Source organism: Delphinapterus leucas, chromosome 13 (assembly GCF_059928025.1).
Source record: "Delphinapterus leucas isolate spDelLeu-1000000601 "Yukka" chromosome 13, BTC_Dleu_Yukka2, whole genome shotgun sequence".
Classification (NCBI taxonomy): domain Eukaryota; kingdom Metazoa; phylum Chordata; class Mammalia; order Artiodactyla; family Monodontidae; genus Delphinapterus; species Delphinapterus leucas.
In genome coordinates, this window is record NC_143141.1 from 87,777,373 (window position 1) to 87,804,445 (window position 27,073).

Genomic DNA, 27,073 nt, shown 5'->3' on the forward strand with positions numbered 1-27,073 from the left:
CAACTGCGGACCAAGGGACCAAGGGCCGACTGCAGAGGCGCGCCGGCTGCGGCCGACTGAAGAGCCCAACCACCCAGGTACCCTCCTCGCCTCACAACCCGTGGCTTCATTCCCTCTCGCCGGTCCCTTACAGGGGTCGGATCAGCAGCTGGTCACTCTCTTCTGCGGGAATCGCAGACATCTGCAAACGGGGACGAGGAACAGGTTGCGGGAGGCTTTCTAAATCGGAAGAGCAGCCACAGGGAACCCAGGGGGACGGTCGCCGTCCGCCGAGAGCACAACTTCCGGCGCCCGGGCGTCAGCCACCCTAGGCTCCTCCCTCTAACTTCCGGTCGTAGAGCAAGGTCGGTCCGGGCACCGGGGGCGGGGTCAGGGCTGCGCCTGCGCGAGGCTTCGGAGGCGGGGCCCGGCGGGCGGGGCCACTGGCCTCGAAAAGCGGGCGCTGATTTTTGACACGGAGTGGCTGCCGCGGCTCGGGCTGCCTAGGCTGTGGGTGTCTGACCCCGACCGCAGTCGGCGTTGAGGTGAGAGCCCGGCCCTCGCCGCGCTTGGGCTGAGCCTGGCCGGGAACGCGGGTCCCGAGGGCGGCTCCGGTGGGGAGGCCTGCGGCGGGGCGGATGGGTGGGGCCGCGGGGGCCACGGTCTCCACCGGGACCCGCCTTCCCTGGGTGGGGGACCCAGGCCCGAGGCGGCGCGGGGCCGGCGGCGGGAGCCGAGGAGCGGGCCCGGGCCTGCGGGAGGAGGCAGTGCCTCGGTGCCGATTCCTGTCTGGGGTGGGACTGCAGCTCCGGTGACGATGGGTGTGGCATGTGGCGTGTGTCTGGGTCCGGTCGGAAGGGAGATGGAGTGAGAGCATCCGCGGGGCTGCTCCCCACGTTCCTCATGTCAGGCTCTGATTTGAGGGGCGATGGAGAGCGTTCACTTTTTGTGCGGGATCCTGTTGGTTCCTCCACGCGTCGTGGCTGTTTCCCCGCAGCGCGGGTCCGGGGTTGCGTCTGTTTTGTTTACTGTCACCGGCACGTGGCAGGCGCTCCCGACAGGAGCTGGGCGGGGTCTTGGAAAGAGCTTTGGAGCCAACTCTACCAAGGTTCCAAATTTGGCCCCATGCATTACCAGCCTGGTGGCCTTGGGCAAGCTGCTTCATCAACTTTGCACTTTGGCTGCCTCATTGGAAAGGGGCTGTAATACTGCAACCTTGCTGGTCAGTGGAGAGGGTCAGAGGTATACACAGATGACATAAGGGTGTGTGTGTATGTGAGTGTATAAAACATCACCTGGCACTGGGTGGCAGATGGTAGGTGCTCAGGACGTGGGAGTTGTCATCTGGATGTTATCTCACAAGAAGGTTCTCCGGTTCATTAAGCATGGCCTCTGCCAGGCTGTAGCAGGCGTCGGATATACGGAGCTGACCTAGCCCTGGTCTTTGATGAGCTCACAGTTCTGAGTGAGATAGTTACAAGTAGACAGTAGCTAACTAATGCTGAGATCAGGGTATAAACTCAAGCTGTGGAAGACCCACCCCGTAGCCCAACCTGAGGCTTTCTAGAAGAGAAGCCTGAACTGAGTCTTGGAAGGTGACTGGTTAGCCAAATAAATAGAAGGTGGAAGAGCATTCTAAGCAGAGGGAATGGCAGGAGCAAAGTGTGGAAACAGGGAGCTGAGTGCATGCTGAGAACCGCAAGCCAGTTTGCCTGCATTCCTTACAGATTAATTGAGTGTGAAACTGGTTGTGGACGATGAGGCTAGGGGTCCACACGAGCCCGGTCATGGAGGACCTTGCGTGTGCTGGCAAAGAGCCTGACTTCAGTCTCTAACTTTGAGGAGGCAACAAAAGATTTGAAGCAGGTTAAATGGCATCTGACTTGAGTTTTAAAGAAATCATTTCAGCTGGAGCTTGATGACAGAATTGAAGCGGCAAGGAGTCCAGCTGGGACTGATACCGACCAGGGTTCTTGGCCTTCCCCATCAGTAGAAATGGATAAGAAGCCAGTCCAGAAATTCAGGCAGGGCTTGACTGGGGCTCCTGCAGCTGCAGGAGGGGAGCGAAAACAAGTAACAGGTTCCCTTGCTCGCTCCTCCCCGCCAAAAGGGGCCAGAGCGGTGGGAGGCGGGCAAGCTCGTTCCTTACATGGGGTGAGGGTAGGGGTGTGTCCAGGGGTCGGGCGGAGGGGCGGCTGAGGTGTTTCGCCCACCCCCTGGCGGTGTTGAGCGCAGGGGGGCACGCGCAGGACCCTGCTTTGGCTCTCTGCTCTTCAGAAGTGGTAGTTGGGGTTTTTTTGGTCTTTTTGTGTTTTGTTGTCCAGAATTTGCCCCAACTGCACGTGCATGCACGCAGTTATTTTTAGTTCCTTTATAGTTTCTTTGTATCTGTTACTCGAGAAGACGTTTGTCCACTTGCAATCACTGCAGCAAAGGGTCCCAGGTCCCAGTCTGTCTCAGGACAAGGTCCCTCACCCTTGAAATATCTCCTGATGGCTTGTGAATTCCTTACGTTGTATTCCAGACTTTGTGCATTTTTATGGGTTAAGGGTCCATTGCTTTCATCACATAATGAAAAAGTGTTTCTGTATAGCCATAGTCTAGGATGATGCAGGCCCTGTTTAGAGACATGGATGAGGGAACTCTTCAGGCGGTATGATCAGTGCATCTTGGACTTGGCTGGATGTGAGGGCTGGAGGACAGAGAGGAGTCGGTGATTTCCTGGTTTCTACCAGAAATAATGGAATTTATTGAAAGGGAGAGGAGAGGGGCAGCTGTGGAGGGGAAGAGGATGGGCTCTGCTTTAGGCCTTTTGGCCTTTGATGAGTCTGTGGAACATCCAAGTGACAGTATCTTCAGTCTCATTTTTATGCACGAATAATTTAGAGACAAGAATGACTTGCTTAATTAAGAACATGCATCAAAATAGTGGCAGATATCAAAGGTTTTCATAAATGCATTTCCCCTTCAGCTCCTAGATTGATGATGGAAAGAAAGTCTTAAGGAGTTGCAAAGCCCTTATTAAGTAGTGATTTTCGAATCGTTCTAGTATTCCAGGGGTTTGAAGAGATGCTTCAGGATTTCATAACAATACTATCAAATTTTAAAAAATCATATTTAAAATTGTTATTTATATATATATATATATATATATACATATAGTACCTATATATACTTAAAATGTAATGTGCTTAAATATGCTATACACTGGCCCTCTAGCCCATCAGTTGCGGTATTTTGTGCTGCCAGGTTAGCCCAGCTCTGTGCAGACCGTGGAATAAGGCGCTCTCGCTTCTCCTTCTAACTGAGGAGTATCCTGTGATGGCAGGGCTCTCGTTTGCAGCGAATTATCCACGGAAGCCTTCTAAGCAGGCCCCCTCTTTTTACTCTTGTCCTGTGCAACTAGTTCCCTACCCAGCAGCCAGTCATCTTTCTAAAACAGAAATCTGATCATATCACCTGACTGCTTTTTTAAAACCCTCTGAGTCTTCCTGTGAAACCCAGAACAAAACCCCAGCTTTCGCTGTGGCCTGCAAGGTCTCCCGTGGCTCTTTCCCTCCTGTCACTCTCCCTCCTCCTCCTATTCTTAGTCATATTGGCCTCTCACCGGTCTGTGCGTCAGAGGACGTCCACTCTCGGAGCTTCTCCTCCACGTTCACGGCTGCCCCCCACTTCCCTCAGGGCTTAACTCTCACTTCCTCAGAACATCTTTTTCTGTCTAAAATCGTCCCCCCTTCCTTTGATCACTATCTCCTTAAGTTGCTTTAGTTCCCCTCGTAGCAATTATTGTTTCCAAATAATGTGTTTTATATTTGGTTTTCCTGTTGGTCTGTCTACTCCCTCTAAAAATGAGCTCCCTGAGGTCAGGGGCTTTTTCTGTCTTATTCACTGGTGCATCTCCAGCACCTGGTAGGTGCTCACTGGCTACTCAGGAACGAATGAATGAATCACATGTTCTCGTTACTCCACAAATGAAGCGGAAATATAGAAATAAGTTGGCTGATGGGGCTGATTAAAAAGCTTGGGCTCAAGTGAAGTTTTGGGTCAGTGGCCTAAGGTCAGATGCTAGTGAGTGGATTTAGCGGGGGTGGCCCTCCAGATTCAATGGCAGAAACTGTGTGTTGGAGAGGGGCATGCATTGACCACCCCGTGATTTACTCATTCTTTTCCTTCATCAGGTCCCTTGTTTTTCTGACAAGAATTGACCATGTCGGAATGAAAGGAAGCTATCTGTGCAGACTGCTGTCTGTTGAACGTTTGAAGACGATAAGATAGTGTTCGATTCTGTAGTGAGCAGGTTCCCTTGTTCCCTCTGTAGAACCAACCTTTAGGAAACATTTGTTAGGTTCTTGTATTCATAAATCCTCCTGAAAGATGGGTCACAGTTCCCTTGTCTACAGAATGCAGATTCTAACCTGTCTTCTGTAAGCCCCCTGATGGGGGACCTAGAGCTCCAGCAGAGACCCTCAGAGAACATCTGTGTCACCAGGTTGCTGTGAGGATAAATTGAGACAGTGTGTTTGGAAGTACTTGAACTATGAAACATTATGCAGGCTAGTTCGTAATTTTCCAAGTATAATATATGTGCTCCTATGAAATGTGCAAGGAGAAATCGAAAATTTTAAAAAAGAGATACATAAGCCTGACTCTGGGAAACTTAAGGTCACCTCCTTCCCTGGCCTTACTGGAACGAGATGAGAGGTAGCACCTGGCAAGGTTTTCATGTCAGCCTTTACTTAAAGATAGTTGGAGACTTTAAGAAAAATGCACATTTCCGAGATGTGTCAGCGCCTTCAGTTCTTAGCCCTGCCATTCACAGAACAGGAACTGGAGACAGTGACGTGGTTGATAAACTGATATGTCACATATTTTACTAACGTCTTGACTTGGTTAAAGAGAAGGCAGGCACTTGAATATATTGAGAACTAGATGTTACTTCTGAACAGTGCTTTTCACACCTCCAGAGATGCCAAGAAGGTTCCTACCTTTTTGGTTTATTGGGTTAGAATCCTGTGATTCAAAAAGAGAATAAGAATGAAAAAGAATAATACCCACATTTTGTGGTCAACGGAAAATACTTATGTTTCAAGTAAAAGGAATATGCCGTGGAACTGGGAGGAATTGATGGCTTTTATTTATTTTTATTCCTATTACGTGTAAAGGGATTTAAAGTTGCTTTTCTCCATGTATCTAACCAACCCTTGTTCTTCCAGGGGGCGTGCCTCTGGATCAAGCTATGGTGGAAGATGTTTCGGAAAGGGAAGAAGCGACACAGCAGTAGCAGCTCCCAGAGTAGTGAAATCAGTACCAAGAGTAAGGTAGGGGTGATGGCGTGGAGGCCGCAGTCGTTAAGTGGTGAGAATTTTGTTTCTTCTAACCGATGCTGCGTGAAGGGTACTAACCCCGGCAGACCTGCTGATGTTCTTCAAACTAGAGGTTTTTCACATTCATTTTTTTGCACTCGACACGCATTGTGCGCTTGATTTAATTTTATTTTGTTTTGGTAGATTTTCTGGAGTTCTTAACTCCGCTAACCTAGAGGGATCGGGACTTCCAGATGGTCTCTTTGAAACGCTGATTTTTAAATTGTTTATATGACAGGAATTGCAGGCACTCGGGGAGCTGGATGTCTTGAATTCTAGGGCTTGAGGTGTGTGTGCAAATTATAATTCTGTTTAGTCACGGTGAGTTAGTTGCATAGTGAGGCAAATGCCCTGGTGTGAGTGTGCGGGACCCTTCGAGTCCCAAGTCCTGGTCCACTGGGTCCGCTAGACTAGGACTAGAGAGCCTTTTTAAGTCATTTTCCACCCTTGTGAGCTCTCGGTGCCCAGTGCCAGGACTGGGTGAGGCAGGAGAGGAGCCCTCGGCTCACACGCACGGGTGCCCGCCTCCGGGGCGCCTCTCACCAGCCTGTGGGCAGCACCCTGGGTGACGACGGCCACGCCCAGGGACGGACACACGCACCACTGCCCTTCGGGAGTTTCCAGCAGGCAAGAGCAGCGGTGTTGTCACTGAGCTGTCAGCACGTAGCCAAAAGCACCAAAACCTGACCTTTTAGCAGTCCTGTGCAGTCTTAAATGGGAAAATCGACCGTTTTCCTGTCAGGTTTCAGAACTCCTGAAGCTAGCTGAGACCCACCCTGCTGTTACCTAAGTGTGAGGACCTCAGCCTGGGAATCAGGCCCAGCTTCCTGTTTTCTAGATCAGAAAGTGGATAAAGGGAGACGTACTGACCTGCGGCTCGCAGAGTAGGACCAGAGCGCGGTTTCTGATTCCTGAAGGACCTGCTGCCCCGGGCAGGTGGCGGAGGCAGGGCCAGAGAGGTGCAGGAGGGCCGCGGGCCCGGAGGGAGGTCTTACCCCGAAGTGATGGCGAGCCTCGTGCGGTTCCTAAGCAGGGTGCTGTGACTCAGATTTGTGTTCCAGGATGATGTAAGCTTCTGCCATTATGATTCGGAACCTCAGAAAAATAGGCCAGTTTCTCCCTTCCTGTTCTGAGGGCTCTTAGGTTCTGACAACCTATTTGCTTTTCCCGTGCGGAGGGGTAATTTGAAGCACAGAACCTCACTCTGTTACATGCTTCCCAGAAGCCAGCCTGACTTTGTAACGGCATCTTAATTCCAACTCCCCTTCCGTCACCCTTTGAATATTTAGGTTTTTTTCCGATGTGTCAGAACCACACACATTGATGTGGAACTTCTGTGTGCATACAGCTCTGCTCTTAGTTTATATTCCAAGAAGTGCCGTTATTAAGAAAGGGAAGAAGTAAGGCTTGATACATTTTTGCATTCACCTTGATTCACTTCTTAAACATCTAAAATTTCGAGTGTACTTTTAAAATTTAATTTTGATTTGAAGTATAAAAAAGTGATTTTTTTCTTTTTTGGCCGAGCTGCGCAGCTTGCGGGATCTTAGTACCCCGACCAGGGATTGAATCTGGGCCCCGCCAGTGAAAGTGCCAAGTTCAAACCACTGGACCGCCAGAGAATTCCCAATAAGTGATTTGTTTAATCAGAAGTTTTTACTGTTATTTCTAAAAAATGAGAGTATGATGCTGTAGAACAAACTATACTAACATGTATGATTCATTAAATTTTGCTTAACAGATTTGTTGGTTTTTCTTTGTAATTCACATTGCAGTTATGCTCTGGTCCACCAGTCGGCCTGTGTTTACCTGTTGTAGGCCAGGTAGTAGTTGGAGTCATTGCAGATGCTGGGGAGAGAATTAGGAGACGTAGATTAGAGATCTAGGGTATTTACTAGATGTAACCTTGGGTAAATCACTTCACCTGTCTGTGTCTCTCCGCTCATTTACTAAACAGGATAATATTAACTCCCTGCCTGCTTTCTGCACAGGGTTCTTTTGGGGTTCTTTGGAAATATTACAAAAGCAAGGTGTAGGTTTTCACATATGACATAAATATCAGGTATCTTATAAGGAGATACAGGTAGTGGCTCTGATTTAAACTGGGAGTGTTGACCTCACGTTTATCCAATACTGTGTGATGGCAAGAGCAGTTGGGACTGTCTTCTTTTTTGGAAGTTTGCTAAGGAATTTGTCTTTAGAAAAATCTGTCCCAGTCGATCTACCTGAATAGTTGACCTGATTTTATATGTGTTAATTCACCTGTAATAAGTCATTTGAACGTTTGGTAGAGAACTTGAGAGAAGATAGTGCTTCTAATTGCGTTTACAGTTTTTCTGTTGGTTTGTTATTTCTCAGTCTGTAGACTCCAGCCTTGGGGGGCTCTCTCGATCCAGCACGGTGGCGAGCCTCGATACGGATTCCACCAAGAGCTCAGGTACGGAGGGCGGATCATTTTGGCGAAGGCTGCTAACTGACAGCTTGTGCAGTTTTGCCAGAGTAGCACAAGGAGTCCTTGAGTATTTGGGGTTTTCTTCCTCTGCTCTGCCAGAAATGGTCCAAGATCTGGTGGAACGCGGGTTGGGGTGGCGGGTGGGTGGTGAAAGACGCTGCCTTGGAGGAAACTGCTCTTAATGGTTGTGGAGCAAAAACTTGTGGAAAACTTCATGGTGACAGTTTAGAAGTGTCAAAATAGCTTTGTAAGAAATGGGCTGGCCGACTGTGAATTATTTTGGAATTACATTCTTCGTGGGGGGTAAGACAACGTCCTGCTGAGTAAAAAAAGTTAACATCAGGAGCATGTGGTAACGAGGGGAGCATGTGTCACAGGCCCTTGAAAACATTTATGCAGCCCCCCAAAAGGAGCAGCTCTTCAGAAATCAAAAGGTGGTTTTTGACCCACGTGCTAGCGGGTGTCTAATTGGAAACCTACTACATTCATTTTCTTGTATAAAAACCTTCCCCTTTTCCTTTCGGGATTATAGGCGATTCTATCCATAAAAGGTGGTAGGAGTGGGAGAGAAGATGTAAAAGGGAATATAGTAGCATAAGGTCTATTGTCTTTACTTCCAGATGCTTTAAAACATTAAAAATGTGGGCATCTTTTTATTACATAAACATAATCTAAAAGTGACCGCAGGGTATTCCTTTACTATTGCAGATGTTGTAAAATCCTTTGTGGTACTTTTGTACTGGCTGGATTTTACGGCACACACGGTTCTTCACCTATTACCATCTGTTTTGTGAGGGACTTCCTGTCTGGCATTATTCCATCTACATTGAAAAAAAAAATTTCTGGTCTTTTCTGACTGAATGGGAGAGGTAGATCAGGTTTCCTGAATCAGGAAAGGAATCTAAAAGTGACAGGTAAAAAGGGAGAAGAAACCAAAAAATAATTAAATGTCATATGCATTACAAAGGTACTCAATCATTGTCAAATTGACAATTTAGTTTTCTTCTTTTTGAAGAAGAAATGAAGCGTAGTAATAATTTATTCCTTTTGAGATTTTTATATATTTAGTACATTGTGAGTCACTGAGGAAAAGGTTAGTGAAATTTTTAATTCTTTCCCATGACATCAAAAAGTTTGCATTTAAAATTTTTAAATTTTTATGAAAGGTTAACTTCTGATGACACTCTCTGTTTCCTGCCCGGGGAGAGGTTGAGGATACCCTGTAATGCAGCCATTTCTTCTAAAGTCTTACTCTTACAATTTTTCTTTTCACCTTTAGGACAAAGCAACAGTAATTCAGACACCTGTGCAGAATTTCGAATAAAATACGTTGGTGCCATTGAGAAACTGAAACTCTCCGAGGGAAAAAGTCTCGAAGGGCCACTAGACCTGATAAATTATATAGATGTCGCCCAGGTAAAAAAAAAAGTTCAATTTTCTCAGATTCCAGAGTGAACTCATTGGCTTTGGAGAAAGATAGCACTCTTCCAGGTCTCCTCACTGCTCCTCCTGAAGCCGCGCTTTTATCACTGTTAGTTGTTACTGAGCGCTGGGGTCAGAGGAGGTACAGGGCACCTTGGATACCGAGTCGAAGAGGAGCACAGGGACACAGTCCCTTCCTTCACACAGTGCTTTTCACTTTTTCTGGGGCTGACTGAAAAAGTCCCCTTGTTTAAATGGGGAGCCGAGGGCTTCCCTGGTGGCACAGTGGTTGAGAGTCCACCTGCCGATGCAGGGGACACGGGTTTGTGCCCCGGTCCGGGAAGATCCCACATGCCGCGGAGCGGCTGGGCCCATGAGCCATGGCCGCTGAGCCTGCGCGTCCAGAGCCTGTGCTTTGCAACGGGAGAGGCCACAACAGTGAGAGGCCCGCGCACCACAAAAAAAAATAATAATAAAAAAATGGGGAGCCAAGTACAGTGGCTGGGTACACACCACAAGCTTATCTCTAAAAGTCTGGCAAGTCTTACTGTATCACCGTTGAACTAGGTTCAGCTCTTTGAATAATCTAATTCATAGTGGTGTTGACCTACCATATCTATTTATTCATACCCTGTTTCCAACAAGAACTGAGGTAAGTTTCAAAAATATATCCTGGTCAAGAAGATAAAAAAATAAATCATCACGAAGGAAAATTTAGTGTGAAAATTAAGACAAATCAAGGTGTCAGGTTTGTGCCTAAAGTATTGTAAGGTCCGTACCCTTGCCAGAGTTGGGAGTGGATGAGCCAGAAGACTTAATACTGTCAACAGTTAGTAACTTGCTTCCCAAGTTTCTAGAAGATGGAATTGCTTGTCTTTGTGTTCATTAACAACGGGATATTACTGCAATGGAAAGAGTCCCTTATCAATTTATAGCGTGCTGGTTACTATTAAGAGTATATAGTCTCTTAACTCATGGAGATGGGATCCTTAAATATACTGTTTCATATCCTCATGAAAGTGAAGGAAGTCTCTGGTGTCTCAGGGGAAATCAGCTGATCTAATCTGCCATTTAACAGACAACTGTTGGTAGTCTGGGCAAACACAATTATCCCAGCCTTTAGTTTGAAATATAAAGTCATTCCAACGTGCAAGCAACAACTAATCTAAGTAAAGTATTCTACTGAAAGATTGCTAATAATGTTTTCTCCCAAAAGTACACTAGGCTTTTCATTCTGACAATGACTGCTCAATTTCTCACATCACTGTAGAAATGGGGCTTATTAGAATTCCATTATTGACGATAGCATTGCTATTAGCCCATCTGTTGATTCTTGGAATTGATTTAACCTGCTGTGAGAAATGATTGGCAAGAGTTTACTCTTGCATGTGAGGACCCAAGAATTAAGGTAGGTGGACATGGCTCGTTTACCATGATCTCTTTAGTGCAGGCAAATGGTTCCACAGAAACACTGACCGTATGGAATATCTACTGACTGCCAGCAACATCATATTTGTTTTAGAGAAGGCAAGTTAGGCTACTTAACAGATAAAACTGGACCATCTGCTAGGGAAACCATCAGGCATCATGTGCTGTTTTACTTGTTCTGAATAGCTCAAAATACTGACTGATATTTTTGAGAGCTGAGTAACCATTCTTCAAGCAGCGTTTACTTGTCCAAAGCCCTGGGGCACTGGGAATACCAGACATACCCAACACCCGGCTAAGATGTAAAGCAGCTGAGAAGAATGGCTCTTGCTGCATGTTACCTGTCACTTAATGTGCTGACATGAGTATAAACTTTGAGTAAAGGGCCTTCATTTTTCTAATGTTTCTAATGTAAGTATTTATTTAAGCCTCGCTGGGATCTGTGAGGAGTATCAGTTTGTAACTGGGGTTAACAGTAAGCATGGGGTACATGGATCTGAGTTTTGGTCAAATTTGCAGACTGTAAAACAGGTCGGGGGGATATTTCTTCTGCCTCTTTGGAAAGAAATTCCTGCTGGGCTGTTGTATGCCCCACATTCTTTAAAGGGTTTGGGTTTATGATGGCCAGATGCTAAAATTGACCAATCAGAATTAGGAATGAAACATAATTTTTTAAAATGTATATTATGTAATTTATTTTTACTTTAAAGCAAGATGGAAAGTTGCCTTTTGTTCCTCTGGAGGAAGAATTTATTATGGGAGTTTCCAAGTATGGCATAAAAGTATCCACGTCAGATCAGTATGTAAGTAATTTAATTAAGGGGGAAAATGTGTTTTAGGTGTTGGGGAGTTCAGGCCGGGAAGGGCCCTCTTGTAGTTAGGTCTGCTTCTGTTTGCAGAGTGGTTGGTTTGTAAACACTTCTGGCACCTGGTCTTAAAAGTGACCAATTTCCTAGGGTAAATGAACAGGGGCTTTTGCTTGTGTGTGTGTAGGGCCCAAGCCAATCCCCTTCCCTCCCCCGGCTGGTCCCCTAATGCATTTTCAGCTTAGGACTCCATGCCAATTCAGAGCAGGCATCAGCTTGGAAGCTGGGCATAGAGGACGGGATCGTGAACTTAGATCATCTCACTCCATCTTCCTAGAACTTAAGTAGGAGGGTATGATCCTAAAGGCAAATTGGCCCATAACTGAGCATCCTAGAATGTCCCTTTGGGTGAAAAATCTGTGAAACTACTTTCTGCCCGATCCATGGATGGATATGCTCAGTTTAAAACCTCGTGATAAATTCTGCACAGGAAAATGCATCGTAAGAATGGAGAAACATGTAAAATAGCACGCTCTTTCTTCTCTCTGACTTCTGCAGGATGTTTTGCATCGGCATGCTCTATATTTAATCATCCGGATGGTGTGTTATGATGATGGTCTGGGGGCAGGAAAAAGCTTATTGGCTCTGAAGACCACAGATGCGAGCAACGAAGAATACAACCTGTGGGTTTACCAGTGCCACAGCCTGGTGAGGTTTTCAGTCTCCTTGGTTATTAGTCTAATAATTCATCAAACAAAGTGGCAAAACCAGAGACTGTTTAGTCTCTTCAAAGGCTGAAGAGATGCTCTCTGCCATGTGCCTAGCAAACACCTGGCATAACAGGAGAAATGAGTATATCAATCAGACCCCAGGTCAGCCGGGCCAGACCTCCTGCAGGCTGTTTGTTAGGCCAGCAGATGTAAAGCTGGTGAGGGAAAGCGGTGTGTCCTCCAGGGCAGAGCCACGCCTTTCCATACCTTGTTCTGACTCGTGAGGGTCCCTCCCAAAGGCCACGGGGTCCTGTGTTACCGCGTGCACTTCCTGAGGGGCAGAGGAACACGGTGACCCAGGCAGGCCGTGTCCGGGGCTTTCCAAAACTGGTGACGTGTAGGTTTAGGAGAGGCGTTAGGAGGGTCACGTTTACTTCGGGAAGCGATTTATGAACTCTTACTGTATCTTTTCACTTAACGTAGGAACAAGCACAAGCAATCTGCAAAGTTTTATCCACTGCATTTGACTCTGTGTTGACATCTGAGAAACCCTGAATTCTGCAATCAAGGGGAGGCAGGCTTCACGTGCAAGTTCAGCTGTTTTCCCAATAGTTCTGTTTTCACTCTGCAGTGGTGGTGAACTATTTTGGAAACACGAGCGATCCTTGGCTCTGGATTTTCTGAAGAAACGCAATATATAAAATACCAGTCGTTTGTTTTTCTATTAAAATGTGTCTTATTTAACAGTGAGTTAACGCTCAGTGAAGTCACCTACCTACTGGGACTAAAAAAGCAACGTCATTTGTCGCTTTTAAACACAAATAAGCTTAATAACCTTTACGTGTCGCAGAAGTGCCCTCGGTGATGAATGAACGTGGAGAACTTTCCGAGGATGACCAAGGCCGTGTATCCTGCAGCACCGGCAGGTGACACTGCCAACTCAAGCCACAGAGGAAAACTTTAAAAGTGTGCTGTCAGGATGACATGCTGGTAAACCGCAGTAAGTAATGAGAGTAGTCAGACCTTCAGAGGTTGCTGCTCACGCCACAGTCACACACCGTCAAGAATCTCACGTTCAGGAGGCTAGTGTATTTTTTAAAGGACTGTTTTTATACATAGTACTTTACTAAAGATTAAAAACATGAAAAACACCATGTCCATTTAAAAGTATTTTATTTTTTTCCAGTCAAAGGACTAGCTAACAAGAAGAGTAAACTTATTAAACATGCTCTAATTAGGACAATGAAAATAAGAACTGATTTAGGTTATACAGTATATACAGTTGCGCTGCAACTAGACCGAAGTAATCAAGTGAATGAACTGAATATCATACATCTCAGACAGTATCCACCCTGTGGACCGTGGTACCCGCCCACCCCTTCACAGATCACACAGTAACCATTAGTCTGTGGACAGATTTCTGAGTCGCCATCCCTAGAAGTCAGATCTGATGGAGAATGGCATGCCAAATGCCAGAATCCTGCAGCTAAGTTCATGACATGTAAACTTTAAATATAAATAGATTATCTACAGTGTTTTCCTTTCTCTCAGTTGCTTTTTTTTTTTTTAATTTGCAAAGAGCAAATAACTAGGAAAGGATATTAGTAGGGAAGTCAATATAATTTCTCCTCTGGCAAGAGTAGTATTAATTACTGCACAACAGCACCACCAAATTGTAGATTGCAAAAATATTTCCTAGATATTGATGTACCAGTGAACCTGATGTATCAGTTTGGGGCTGGTGTTCAAATGCTGATACGAATCAACTTTAATTCCGTATACTGCTCGCACCAAGTAGTCAAAAGGCTGATTATAAGATACAGATGTGGGAGTGTTGTATTAAAATATACATAGGAAGTGCACTGTGCAAAACATCTGTTTACTTTCTTAAACCTATGAGAGAATTAACTAAATGAAGGGTTCAAAACCAGAAATTAACCATTAGTGAAAACAGATGTAGTGCTTTTAAAAAAGACTTTAATTACAGATCTAACACATTTTTTCCCAGAAGTCTGAAAGGCAGATTGCCATACAACATCATAAAACATTCCAGTTTATTCTGTCTCCCTTTATAATAACAATGAAAAAATACAATGCAATTTAAAAAAAAAAAAGCTCTATACTTACAAGAGTCTTGCATAATAAAGACAGGCTGCTTCAATCAAATGTACCATCATAACAAACACACTAACAGCATCGTCCGTCTCCTTGCTTTCCAAGCCTCTTCTTAAATTTGCTCCTTCACTTTGGGTAGAAATCTAAGTGGTCATAATATGCCTGTTTATTCTCAAAGAGTGCCAGAATTTCCAATATACCTACCATGAGTCTTACACAATTACCAAATAGAGGTATGACAGTAAAGTTCATTAAACTAATGAATTTTTGATTTTATCATATACAACCTAATCCCTCCACCCCCAGTAGCTTAAGAATGATACGATGGACTTCAACAGTAAAACCGGGATGTTTGAGAGTATTTTATTACCTGGGACCTACAGGTTTCTGATATGCTCTTGATTACAAACAAGTGGACAGATTAAATTTCAAGACAGTGTAACTACCATTCCTGTTGGTATATTATATAAATACAAGACACTAAACTGAGTGGACATTCTCTTGGGCTAGAAAGGGAAGGCAGTGGTACACTCGATAGGAAACAGCAAGTCTTGTGGTAATATGGCGGCGGGGGGGGGGGGGTCGGTCTGCACCACGGTACTCTAGCTGTGTGACGCGGGAGGCTCAGGAAGGCAAATCCCGAACACCTAAAGCGTAGAAACTACTTTAAAGAACTGTTTCGCAGTCCATCAACCTTAGTTTTTAACCAGATTCAGGAAATGCAGTTAATATAATCTGGAACTGAATTAACTGCTGTGACATATGCCATAATAAACCATCTATAGTCGGGTCAAGTAGGCTTGTTCACAACAGGTTACACACACATGCAGGATACACTGATAGTTGCAACCTCACACACCAGGGCTGGAAAGTACAACGCTTATGTATACATTTCCAATAAACATTGGGTGGATTTCAAAGGAAATCTTTAAAGGTATCTTTAAAGAAATAAAAGTCTTTAAAGGTGAACTGAAGCATTTTAGCAGAAAGTGCGGGCTGGCTATGGACTTTGAAAGCAACAATTTCCTGGCTTCCTAAAAAGAATAATTGTGCTGAAGGTCACCAACCCCAGAAGTGGGCCAAGAAAAACAGGACGAATTTCTTTCCCACACTCAAAACATTTTTAGGTTCAACTAATGCTGTAGATTCAGAATCTTCATTATTTAGTTAAAATAACTTTTCAGTTCACCTTTTGGGAATTCAGTTGTTCCTAATAAAAGTGTAGCAATGTTTCATGAAAAACACGAATTATAAAAACAATTCATTGATGTATATAAATTGCCTTTGAGTTTTTAAAGCAGAACAGTGGCCTTAGAGAAAGTGGGCTACCGTACAATTCATGAAACAGGTTATCTGGCAAGAGTTTTGGTACCAATAATGAGACAAGACATAACTTTAAAAAGAAGTGTTTTTGTTCAGTAGCAATTTAGTCAGCAATAAAGTGCACAAATGACACAGGAAATGCTCCTTTGCGACTGGGATCTCCGTCGATGTGGCCGATCTGAAATGAATAAAAGGTTATGTTGTTACACAAATTCCAAATGTTGGAAACTTTGAAGGGCATTACAGCATTTGGAGGGGAAAAAAAAAGATGTGTTTGGAAGAATCTCTTCTGGGAAAGAATTACTTGGGTACAACATCTAAACTGTTTTTCCTTTCGCTCCCGTCTCAAATAGTGCCGGCCTACTACCCGCAGGGACTTCTCTCCGCGGGGAGTTGGTGTCTGCACACACGCCCCACCGTGGGCCTGGTGGTCTCGGGGGGGCAGGCAGCACAGATCAGACCACCACCCCGACCTCCCTTTTTGTTTTTTTTTTTAAATGGATGAAGAAACAATGTCAGAAGTCTGTGCGCTGCCAAGTCACAGAGAGTGGCAAATGTGAGTTGGCCCAAATGTAGTCAAAGCATTTAAGACTTCAGTAAATCCATTTACTTTTGCTCTGGGAAAATTATATAAATTATACCTCAGGTCTGATCTCAACGATGTAAATTAAGTAGTTAAATAAACATCTAAAACAAAATCACCAAAATTTAAATTATTATTTTTGTGTGTGTGAGGGGGATACCCTGAGATTATAGACAGCATTTACTTTCTTTATAGCTTTCTGATTTTGCCACAGTTTTTGAAATGAACAGGTGTTTTCCAGATGCCTAAGCCTGGTGTCAGGCTGGAGCCCCATCCTTGTGGTGGGTTGTACACAAGTGTGAAGGCCAGACCTGTCTCAGGGCCATGTGGGCAGCGGGCGGGCAGAGCCCTGGATGGGCACCGAGGGGCACCAGGAACTGCCGCCCCCTCTGCTGCCCATGGCGTCGACTGCGCTGCGTGGAGCAAGGCTGACGGAGGAAGGGGCTCTGGACCCACAGGCACTTGAACCCCTCGAGGGGAGAGGCCACAAGAAGACCCCTGAACCAGCCATGCCAGAGGCGGTGCCAGGCCCCGAGTTGGTTCACAAAGGCCCTGGAGAGAGAACACACAGCTCACCCAGGAGGGTGCCTGGCTAGGGACTCTGACCAACACCCCTCGCCCTTGAGAGAGCGGAGCTGTCCCCGTGAGTCCTGGCTGCGTCCTGATGGCAAGCATGACCCATCTGATATCTGAGCTTAAGCCCCGGAGCTGGGCCGTTAGCGGCCCCCAGGTGGCAGACGCTGCCAGGCGTGCGGGAGCTGTTTGCACGACTGCCCAGTTTATGACAGCCACTTCTCCCTGGGGGCCACCGTGCCCGTCGCTGCAACAGTGCTCTGTCACCGCCCTTTCTCAGACGAGCTGGCTGTGGCTTAGCAACATAACCACCTTGCCCAAGGTCACCCAGCCTGACCTTGGCCGGGGCTGGACACTCAGGGTCATCAGGGGAAGCGCCACGCTCATCCCATTCCAGCTCCCACCCAGATGCCACAGCTGGTTTCAGGACCAGCCCGACACCCAGCGTCTCTGCCCTCCGGGTCAGCTCTCCCTCTGCGCCCCACTCCACCAAGCCTGAAACGCCGGGCAGGAGGCACCACCGAGAAAGCCAGGGCCTCATCTCAAACCCTCAGGTGCGCTCTGCAAACTGCAGCCCACGTGGCCCGTCCGCCCTGACGAGGGAGGACCCCACTCAGAAGTGGGTGCATGGAAAGGGCAGCTGAGGCGCGCGGGGCACAGTGGGCGACGCCCGGGAACAGACCCCCGGGCCCGACTCACCCACCACTCCTGGTCCTCCTCCCCGTCCACGACAATCACGTCCCCCTCGGAGAACGTCAGCTCGTCGGGATTGTCGGCCACGCAGTTGTACAGGGCTTTGACTCGCTTGGGCTTCAGCTTGGTCTGCGTCAGGGAGAAGAGGGCTCACAGCTTAGTGTGTGGGGAAGCGTCCGCTCCAGGGCAGAGAACCGGGCCACTTTGCTTCCAACTGGTCCCGAGGGCCGCCCGCAGGCCTGGGAGCCCACGGGTGTCAAGATGGGTGGCTCAGCACGCTCGGGGCAGGGGGACATCCAGGTGGAGGCCAGCCGAGGGAAGAGAGCAGGGAGCGGGCCGGCCCGGTGCCTGGTGGGCACGTGGGGGCCTGTCCTGGAGCCGGAAGGGCCCAGCCCACTGGCTGTGGGCTCTGGGTTGCATCCTGCTCCGATCTGAAGGACCAGGTGCCCAGGAAGAAGCCTCCCCCACCCCAACCAGGGCAAGAGGGAGAGTGTCCTCTGAGCCCTTGGACGATAACCCACCCGCTCCTGGCCAGGGCAAAGAGGCAGAGAGGAAGGGGCTCGTCCGCTTACCACCTGTGACTTCCTGGGCATGGGCGCCGGAGGCTGCGTGACCACGGCGTTGGACAGAGGACCCAGAGTTTCTGTCCCAGAGAGATCCACTGCTTTAGGGCCAAAATGAACGGACTTCACAATATGCCCCCTCAGTCAACACCATGAGATAGAAACGACATAAACGCCATCTGTCATAGCCACAAGGCAACTTGCCTGAGATTTCCTAACTGTTGAGGGAAAGTCCCCTAAAGGCCAAAGAGCCTTGTGACTTCCATGCAACCTCCCTAGCGTGTGCCGGCCTGCAGGTGTCACAGAGTGAGGCAGACGCCGTAACCTCCTCCAGTGACTCCCAGACCCCGCCAGGGCTCCCCCACACCCCCGTCCCCATCGGCAGAGGGGGACAGGAATGCGGGGCGTGGGACAGAGCAGCCCAGGAGCAGGGGCGCCAGAGGTTCTGCGAGGGCAGGGTGGCTGCCAGGGCAGGACAGCGGGCCTGACCCAGGGGTTCACCACAGCTGGAAACACCCTCCACTTTGCCCCCGAGACCCAGCAGAAAGTAACCCAGTTTCACATGCAATAATTACCAGGTCCTCTTGGCTGGCCTTTGTTGATCAGTGGGCTTGACTTGTCAGGCCTACAAAGAAAGGGAAAACAGATTCACTGGTGCCCGAGGCCGGCAAGGCACGCTACCGCTCCGCCTCACTCCCTTTTCTGAAGGACCTGTGTTCGAGTTGAAAACGGTTGACCTGATTTCATCAACTGCCATCCAACTACCTCTTCTTTTTTCTTTTGGAAGTAGGAAGCATGAGAGGTCCAGAGGGCAGCGCTAGATCGAAGGTTCCCGACTCCCAAACCAGGCTCCTCCTAAGGCTCTCCTGTCCCATGTGAGCCCGTTGCCAATGCCCCGGGTCTGGGCTGGAAACTGGGCACCACCAACCAGCTCTAGCCGTGATGTGCCCCATCCCCTCCCCGTGCGGCCTGGGTCTCTTCCTACGTCAGGTGGGGCAGTATCAACCTCAGGGCCCTGGTGGCTCTGCCAGGACCTGTCCAAGCACCACTGGCCCGCGTTATCCATGCCTCTGTACTCTGTGACCCCTGCTGCCTATTAACCACCGTGACTGACATGGCTCAGCACCCCCTGCCCCATGAACCCCGGGGCCGGCACGTCCCAGCACCACAGGAAGGGACACGCAGGTAAGGGGCTCCCAGGGCTGGCAGACAGCGGCCTGTTAACTCAGGCTTGCCGGGTGGGCCTGGATAAATGCGTTTCTGTGAGTTGGCACTTCCACCTGCAAAAGGTGTGACACCAGTTCTGTCAACTCTCAAAGTAAGGACAAGTGACAAGAATGTCTGTGATGAGCCGAGAGGAACCCTATTCCAGTTCTCTGCACAGAGCCAGACACACAACTGGGGCCTGACATATGATGGGAGGGGATGGAGGGCAGAAGAGGCGGATGGGGACAAGCCAGGGACGAACGGCTCTCCACACACACACACGTGTGTGTGTGTGTGTGTGTCCCCAGTTCTGACCACTCAGAGGGCCTGCCTGAGTGCAGTGACACTCCAACAGCAAAGAAGAAAGACACTAAGTACCCAGATCTTGGCTTCTAAATGTCACTTCCACTAAAAAGGAACCATTTTCCCACCATAAAGATCCAGACTGGGAGCCATGAACTGGATTCCTCTGTAGTAAAGGATGGTATTTAGGTATTATGTGTGTCTAAATAAACTTGGAGTCTGAGTTTTGGAAGGTAGCATCCACGTTAATTTCCTGATTTTGCTGGCTGTACTGTGTTTATGTAGGAGAATGTCCTTGTTTGTAGGAAATACATGTCCCGCACTACAGAGGGTCCATGTAGTCGAGATAACCCTGTGAGCGACCAACAAATAAGACCTAGAGGCCTCGTGTCTTGAGGACTTAAACTCCCCAAATCCCGGTGTCTGCACTGAACGGAAATCTAAATTCATCACGTGGATTTAAGATGTACATCAGTATGAAATTTTTTGCATTTTAAACATTCTTGATTATTTTTTAGACACCTGAAGCATAACCACTTAGTTATGTAACACTTGACCTTAGGGGTCATGTAGTAGAGACATGGAAGATTTCAAACGTTCAGAGAACTCTCAGCAGGTGAAGTTACGGGGCCGGTGCCCCTGGGAAGCAAGGACGGCCGAGCCGGCCCGGCCCGAGGGGCACGCAGAGGAGCGGCCGTTACCCGGGAGCAGGCCTCTTCTGGGGCAGGCGGCTGGGCAGCTGCGGCGGCAGCGGCGGCGGGGCTTTGCTGGGCGGGAGCCCGGGCTGCGCCGGCTTGCTCTGCTGGCTCAAGGCCTCCAGCACACTGGGCGTTTTTGCTACCGGAGGGGGCGGCGTGGGAGCCAGGGGGTCTGCGGAGAGAGGAAAGGACAGAAATGCGGAGGGTCACACTTCAGGCGCCCCCCTCCCAACCTTCTCACCCGAGGCTCTTGCGATAAGGGCTTCCTTTTTCCTTCCCCTACCTACCTCATAAGGAAAAACCTACTTTCATTGACGATTTTCGGAAAACAGTGCTGGCGGGGAGTCTTTCCGAGCCTCAGGTTGGGACTAAAATGCCTCTATGAGCCTGGGAGTATTTTCTCAGCTAGAACCCGCTGTGGGTTTCCGCCCTCCACGGGGACCTGGAGAAGCGGCAGCAGGAGGCCCGGCCTGGGTCTGGCGCCGGTCCTGCCCCGGGGCCCCACCCATGCTGCTGGTCGGGGCCCCACCATGCCGCTGGCCGGTCAGTCTGAGGAAAGGCTGCGAAGAACTAGCCGGAAAGGCTCCCGGTCCGCGAGGGGGCAGCGGGACGAGCTGTATCACTCTCTACCTTTCACGGGTCAGGAGGCCGCTGCTTTCCCCAAGCGCACGGGCCAGTGAGGCAGGGAGCCCCGCCTCGAGGCCATGCCTCCTCCCCGTCTCCCCGGCCAACAGCAGCCCTCCCCTCAACGTCCGGCGTTCGTGTCCCGCGGTCGCTGCGGGGGGCGGTGACCTGCCCCGGGCCTGGACGCTGATACCCAAGGACCTGGCAGCCCCTCTCTCCCAGGGCAGCGGGCGCAGGGAGCCGGCTGACCAGGGAGGGGTCGGCTTAATCCTTCTTTCCTTTTGCCATTCTTCTCTCCTTTCTCGACTTTAAAGGGAAAGTCAAAAGGCAGACTCTAGCATGCAGAGGTACAGCCCCCGGGACGCCAGACTGCGAGTGCGAAAGTGGGCTTCTGAGACCCGCTGGGTGCCCCCCGCCCCAGCGTCCCGAAGACCCCGTGCCCGCTCCGCCTCCAGTGCGCGTACGACACTCACCGCAGCCAGGGCTGGGCTTCTCCCCACTTTAACTCCGGGTAAGGAAACCGGGGGAACCAGGGAAAACCCTCAGCGCCCTCAAAGCACCCCTGACCCCGCGATGCCAGAGCCCCTCCCTCCTACAGCGTCCAGGCCTCGCCACCCCCCTCCAGTCGACCCCCCACCAACCTCGCAGCTGGAAAAAAGCCCCTCCCCTCCCCCGGGTGCTGAGACTCTCACAGACAAGTGACACTGAAGGGCAGAGCACAGACCAGATTATAATTCACAGGAACACAGCCCAGCATCGAGAACCACCCAATGGCCAAAGGCAGCCCCGGGGCCAATGTGTGAGAGACAGAAATGCTGCTGAAGTGCTCGGGAGACAGAGCAGGAGAGTGAAGGGCCCCCGTGGGGTGTGAGGCAGACAGGAGTCCGCCGCTGGGGGGCAGCGGCCGCAGGGCTGGGGCCACAGAAGAGCCACAGGCCCCCAGGCAGCGCCGGGCAGCCGGCAGCGAGTGGCTGCCGAGAGACCCCCCCCCCGCAGCCATCCAGCTGCACAAAGCCCAACAGCGAGAAAGGAAAAAGGAAAAAAACGTACTGGTAGATGTCACGCGGAGAGGGGGCAGCGGTGGATGGACAGCTGGCGGATCTGACGAAGATCGCTGCCGGCTTACACTGTCCACACTTACAGAGTTTGTCTTCCACAGGGCGTTAGCTGAGGAGGCTGGCTGAACTGCACACGCACGCACATGCACACGCACGCACATGCACACGCAGGCATGCACACGCACACGCACGAGCACAGAACAAAAACAGAAACAGAACACTGCATTATTGATCCTCTCCCCTATAAAATGGTACACATGACCCTTCCAGAATAACAATAAGGCCACAAATAGGACGCTGATTTAAAAAAAAATTCTTGTTTCTGGTATCTGGAAGACAGATACCAATACACACCGAACCAAAGATGCTCCGGGGAAAATTCCCAGTGGGTCTTCTCAGTCTTACCAATTTTATTTCTCAAATTTAAACACTGTTTGAAGTGGGAAATGATGACCACAGTGACCCTCCTGAGCACTGCACTCGGGGACAGGACGTCTGCTTGTCTCTACCCATCTCAGTCCTCCCTGTGGGGTCACCACCTCGCACAGGGGGGCACCTGTTCTCAGACAGAGCACGTGGAGAGAAGGCTGCAAATCAAAGACACCTGGTGAAGGGCAAATATTTCTGGCTGAAAGTCAGCTCAGGTGACACACCAGGGAGATGGCACCACCCTGGTCACACCCCTCCTCTGCCCACAAAGCTCCTCCTCATGGAGCAGCATCTGCTCAGGGCACAGGCATGACCGTGTCTGAGGCTGGGCCTGGAGATGGAAGCAGGCCACACCCGCACAGGGCCCACCCGGGGTCAGAGGGAGCCTTCACACGTCTGCCGTGGACAACGTCCTCCTCGATGCAGGGCCCGAGAACATCAATCCCGTCCTACTTGTTGTGTGGCGACTCCTCGTGGATCGAGTGTGGAACAGACGGAGAACAAAGGTACCCTTTGGGGGGCTGGCAGGGATGAAGGGCAATCTCCGTCACCAAAGGAAGAGACAGAGCTAATGGTGGGAGTGGCAGAAAGAAATGGGGGGGAAAAACCCCAAACTTTCTCATCCTAAGATTTTAAGAAAACAAGAAATAGAGGTGAACAGCTTTCTATTCCTCTTATATGACCCAACAGAGCAAAATAAAATCTTTCCTAACATGGCACACACAGTCAGTAAAAGTCACCAATGGGGTGGAGATAAACACAGGCACTGGGATCTGGGGGGAGGCAACGAGACGCACCCACAAGGCCCCAGCCACCGCAGTGGCCCCCGCCTGCCCGGGCCCCTCGCAGCTGGGGGACGTGACCTCCTTCCTTGCTGAGGGACCTCCCGGTCAGGCCTGGGTGCCCTGGACGAACGGGCTCTGTGGGCGGTGAGCGGGCGGGTTTCAGGGGTCTGCCCCGTGCAGCGTGGGTCCGCTCCTAAGGTGTGTGGCTCGGTGACCCAGACAGGAGGCTCATTAGCCTTCTCTGCCTCCCTGAGCACTGGGGGCAGAGCCGTGTGGGAGGGTCTGCAATACACTCAGGGCAGCTGGGGGGCGGCGGTGGGCACAGCCACCCCACACTGTGAGCACAGACCCCACAGGATGGCAGACGTGCGCACTCCTCCCTCCTGGGGCTCGCAGCACCACGGTCACGCACCTACACGCCTCTGCCGGAGAGCAGCTCCCGTGCAAATGCAACTTGGGATTTACTTTGGGGACCACCATCGGCCTACAGCAGCCGTGGGCCCAGACATCACGCCCCATGGAGGCTCCTGCCCCCGGTCCCCTGGGAAGCCCTCTGGAGGCCCCAGCCCAGAGCTGGCCTGGCTACTTGCGGGACCTGCTTCAGGGAGCATCATGGCCAGTGGGCCTTCAGTGCTGGGCAAATCACTAAACCTCTGGGGGCTTAAGTTTCCATTTTTATAAAAACAAGAAACAGCATCTGTTGAGTTAAACTCACTGTGCTGTGACTGGGCGACTGAGGTTAGCACAGGAAGCTTTAGCACTTAAGGCGCTGGTAGGACCCTCGGGACTATTTCGTATCTTTACAGTTAGGCTGAGCACCGTTTCCCAAATTAGCATCTCTTTATCCTTCACTTCACGGGGACCACAAAGATAGGAAATAATCGGACGCCACAAGCTGGCTGAGTACAGGTCGGAGAAAGATAAAAAGGGAAAGAATGAAGGCAAAGGGAGTGGTAGAGAGGGGCGGACCGCAAAGAGAGAAGGACCAGGAAGAAGGTCTGCAGGAAAACATCCAGGGACCAGCAGCAGGTGCTGACCCCTCCATCTCAGGCCTACCCTGGTGGCATCCCTGCATCCCTCGAGTCACATGTGCCACACCCCTGCCCAGAACGAGAATGGAGTCAAGACACTCTACCACCATCCCAAGAATGACGGAGTTCTTTTAGGAAGCAAACAACGTAAGTACAAAACAAAGGACCCCAAATGAAAAAACATGTCCTGAAGCTAGCCCACACAAAGCAACTACAGCTTCCCCAAAGCAAAATCCCAACGACACCGCTCGTGCGTCCAGGGGCTGCCAACAGCTCAGTACCTTTGGCAACGTTCCGCGGGGGCAGCGGGGGAGCACTGGCGGCGCTGGGGGCCGCGGGCTGGGCGGGCGGTGGGCTGCTGCTCAGGATGGCTCCGTACGTCTCGTTCTGCAAGATGCTGGGCACGAAGCTCCTCTGCTTGTCCTTGGCCAGACTGGCGGCATCTCTGGCCAGAGACGCGGCATTGGACTGCAGCTGGCTGGAGCCCAGCTGGTAGAAGCTGACGGGCCGGTCTTCTCGCCGACTGGGACTGGGCTGCGGGGGTAGTGGGCGGAGGTGTGTGAAATACAGACGCGCGGACCTCTTGGGCACAGCGACTGACGTACTGGGTACAGCCTCAGGTACAGCAGTCTAACACCTGGGCACGGTGCATTTTTTACTGTTACATGACAGCCGCAAAACCTAAAACTCACTCTTACCATGTCCCTTAACGGAAACACACACATGAAAAAAAGCCATGATTTACAAAAACTTACAATTCTTCATTCTGTGCAGAATTTAAAATATAAGCTATTTCAACCTTTACCATCCAGAGTTACCTCAGCCCAGCTCTGTATTTCACTGCGTGTCCCCTCCATAAACACCCTTCTCTGACGGCAGAACAGCGCAGCTGCTCTAGGCACACACGGCCACAGCGGATCCCCAACAGCCATACGGCTAATTCGGGGGAGATCAACGTCTTCTTCCCGTAGGAACTGGGACTCTTAAGAGTCCTCTAACTCAGGGGTCAGCAAATCACGGCCCATGGGGCCACAACCCGTTCTAATAAAGTTTTATTAGACAGCAGCCACGCCCGTCATTTGCATATTGTCTGTGGCTGCCGTCAAGCCACCCTGGCAGAGCTGAGGAGTTGCAACAAAGCCTAAAACATTTATTATCTGGCCCTTTACGAGTCTGCTGACCCCTGCTCCACCTGAAAGCCATGTGCATGAACCACGGACTTAATTAGATGGAAATTGTATTTCAAAGTCAGCTTCGTTATAATAGCTGTGATCTTGAGCAAATTAACCTTCCTGATCCTATTTCTCATCTGATAAGTGGGGCTAACTTTATTCTTTTATTTTTATTTTTTGGTCTCGCCACGCGGCATGTGGGATTCTCAGTTCCCCGACCACGGACTGAACCTGGGCCCTTGGCAATGAGGGTGTGGAGTCCTAACCACTGGACCGCCAGGGAACTCCCTAGTGGGTCTGACTTTAACTGCCGGCACTGTGCCCGGAGCTTAGCAGGCATCAGTATCGGCAGTCACCGCCTCCTCCCCTCACAGGACCGCCCGCCCGGCCAAGGCTCTGGCCAACCAACGGCTCACGCCCAGCTCCAGTACGAGGAGCTCAGTGGCCAGTGGCTCTTCATACACAGTTTAAATTCCAACAAAGCCCATGGCTGTGCAAACCACCACCCGCCGCTCTCTGCTGAAGGGGTGGGGACGAGTGTCAGCGCCGCTGCCGGGCTTTCACTGGGTCCACGGCACCTGCCGAGTCACTGCCTGCACAACCCCGGGAATGTGACGTGTGCCTGACCAAGAGGCACTCGCTCCAGGGCAGGTGTTTCAAACCTTCTCCCCTTGTAAAGGCAACTCTAGCGTGAAATAGCCAGCTCCCCTCACTTTGATACCGTTTTACAGCTACCCTGGAAATTTCTTATTCCAAGAAACCATAAGTACGGATACTAGCTGCTCCATAAACCGGGACAGTCCAGTACGTTTCGGAAATGCCATATATAAATAATCAGACATCAATACACATCAGGGCATTAAAGTCCTACAGTAAAAATTAAAACGTTACACCCGGCTTTCCCACTAATTTCACAGCAGCTAGGCGTATGGGCTTTGGAGTCAGTCTTCCTGGGTCTGACTCTGAGCCTCGTGTGAAGGTGGCAGCCTCCCAGGGGTGCCCTCAAGTGCACAAGACAGAGAGCATCATGAGGAGAGGCTGGACCAGGAGGCAAGAGCCCCAGGTTGGTCTCCAAATACTGGCTTCCCTGTGGCCAAGACATCCCCTCTCTTGAGGCCTGAATGACCCCATCTAATAAAGGAATGAGTTGGACCCAATGATCTCTAAGGGTCAGTGACTTCAGTGAAGGTTTTAAAGATCAACTAGGTGAACATGGTCACTGCTTCTGGGGGAAGCTGGCTCTTTATCACATTATCCATAGAAAGAGAGCTCCCTCTAAAATGCCCGAAAATCCAAGGCTCTCTGTATCTTTCCTTCGTATCAGAAGGCGAGAAGCTGCCTCTGGTTACATAGTTATCGTTCGTTCATAGTCACGTCTGTAGGAGCTGGGAGACAGGAGGCAGTTATGGGAAGGGTAAAACCACAAACCTACTGAGATCACTGGAAGCAAAAAGTAAACCGTATTTCGTTTTCTGCAAACAGCTCTCTACCCTAACTACAGGCCAGGACCCACACCGCTCTGAAGGCCGCTGATCGTGACACTCAGCGCTCCACAAGCTGGCACAGACCTGCAGCTTCTCATCCACGTCGTCATCGCTCTCATCCAGGTCTTCATGGAGCAGTCGCCATTCATACTCGACGTGAACGTGAGAATTAAACCTTCCAGATAAGGCTTGGGTCAGCTGAGAACAACAAAGCACTGTTGGTGATGCTGCTCAAATACTCGGCCTTGTAAAGCGGGTGTCCACCAAGATGGC

General features: G+C 49.9%; 3 protein-coding genes across 9 annotated transcripts in view; 1 reads left to right on the top strand and 2 right to left on the bottom strand.

Moving 5' to 3' along the window:
- The window catches only part of CPSF3 (cleavage and polyadenylation specific factor 3), a 43,958-nt gene extending 42,807 nt beyond the window's left edge, over positions 1 to 1,151 (bottom strand). Inside the window, exon 1 of one of the 2 annotated variants that reach the window (XM_022554141.3) lies at positions 132 to 330. In XM_022554141.3, the coding sequence (XP_022409849.1) occupies positions 132 to 181 (50 nt within the window). In that variant the 5' untranslated portion in view covers positions 182 to 330. Of the gene's footprint in view, positions 1 to 131 lie in introns of both variants that reach the window. The other variant, XM_089923468.1, reaches the window with a different exon arrangement.
- On the top strand, positions 405 to 13,316 carry ITGB1BP1 (integrin subunit beta 1 binding protein 1). Of its 3 annotated transcripts, none has more exons than XM_022554187.2 (7): positions 405 to 524; positions 5,193 to 5,297; positions 7,701 to 7,779; positions 9,074 to 9,210; positions 11,355 to 11,447; positions 12,009 to 12,158; positions 12,644 to 13,316. In XM_022554187.2, exons 2-7 carry the CDS (start codon positions 5,226 to 5,228, stop codon positions 12,713 to 12,715), a joined length of 603 nt encoding a protein of 200 aa, XP_022409895.1. In that variant the 5' UTR covers positions 405 to 524; positions 5,193 to 5,225; the 3' UTR covers positions 12,716 to 13,316. The 3 variants fall into 3 exon arrangements, with proteins under 3 accessions (XP_022409895.1, XP_089779596.1, XP_089779597.1); XM_089923470.1 differs by having other exon boundaries at positions 430 to 524; positions 4,158 to 5,297; XM_089923471.1 differs by lacking the exon at positions 405 to 524 and adding an exon at positions 683 to 4,268.
- Positions 13,317 to 27,073, bottom strand: part of ASAP2 (ArfGAP with SH3 domain, ankyrin repeat and PH domain 2) — a 156,782-nt gene continuing 143,025 nt past the window's right edge. For 2 of the 4 annotated variants that reach the window (XM_022554178.2, XM_089923467.1), the window contains 8 exons: positions 26,885 to 26,998; positions 24,426 to 24,678; positions 21,892 to 22,026; positions 20,221 to 20,389; positions 18,586 to 18,635; positions 18,020 to 18,111; positions 17,454 to 17,576; positions 13,317 to 15,776 (listed from right to left, as the gene is read on the bottom strand). In XM_022554178.2, coding sequence (XP_022409886.1) covers positions 15,702 to 15,776; positions 17,454 to 17,576; positions 18,020 to 18,111; positions 18,586 to 18,635; positions 20,221 to 20,389; positions 21,892 to 22,026; positions 24,426 to 24,678; positions 26,885 to 26,998 — 1,011 coding nt within the window. In that variant the 3' untranslated portion in view covers positions 13,317 to 15,701. The remainder of the gene's footprint in view (positions 15,777 to 17,453; positions 17,577 to 18,019; positions 18,112 to 18,585; positions 18,636 to 20,220; positions 20,390 to 21,891; positions 22,027 to 24,425; positions 24,679 to 26,884; positions 26,999 to 27,073) is intronic. The other 2 variants (XM_022554185.2, XM_022554181.2) reach the window with 2 other exon arrangements.

Excerpts from the sequence above, each read along its gene's own strand:
- ITGB1BP1 (XM_022554187.2), top strand. The coding sequence starts at position 5,226 with ATGTTTCGGAAAGGGAAGAAGCGACACAGCAGTAGCAGCTCCCAGAGT. Across the intron at positions 11,448-12,008 it reads TATCCACGTCAGATCAGTAT|GATGTTTTGCATCGGCATGC; the intron begins GTAAGTAATTTA and ends TGACTTCTGCAG. Across the intron at positions 12,159-12,643 it reads TTTACCAGTGCCACAGCCTG|GAACAAGCACAAGCAATCTG; the intron begins GTGAGGTTTTCA and ends CACTTAACGTAG.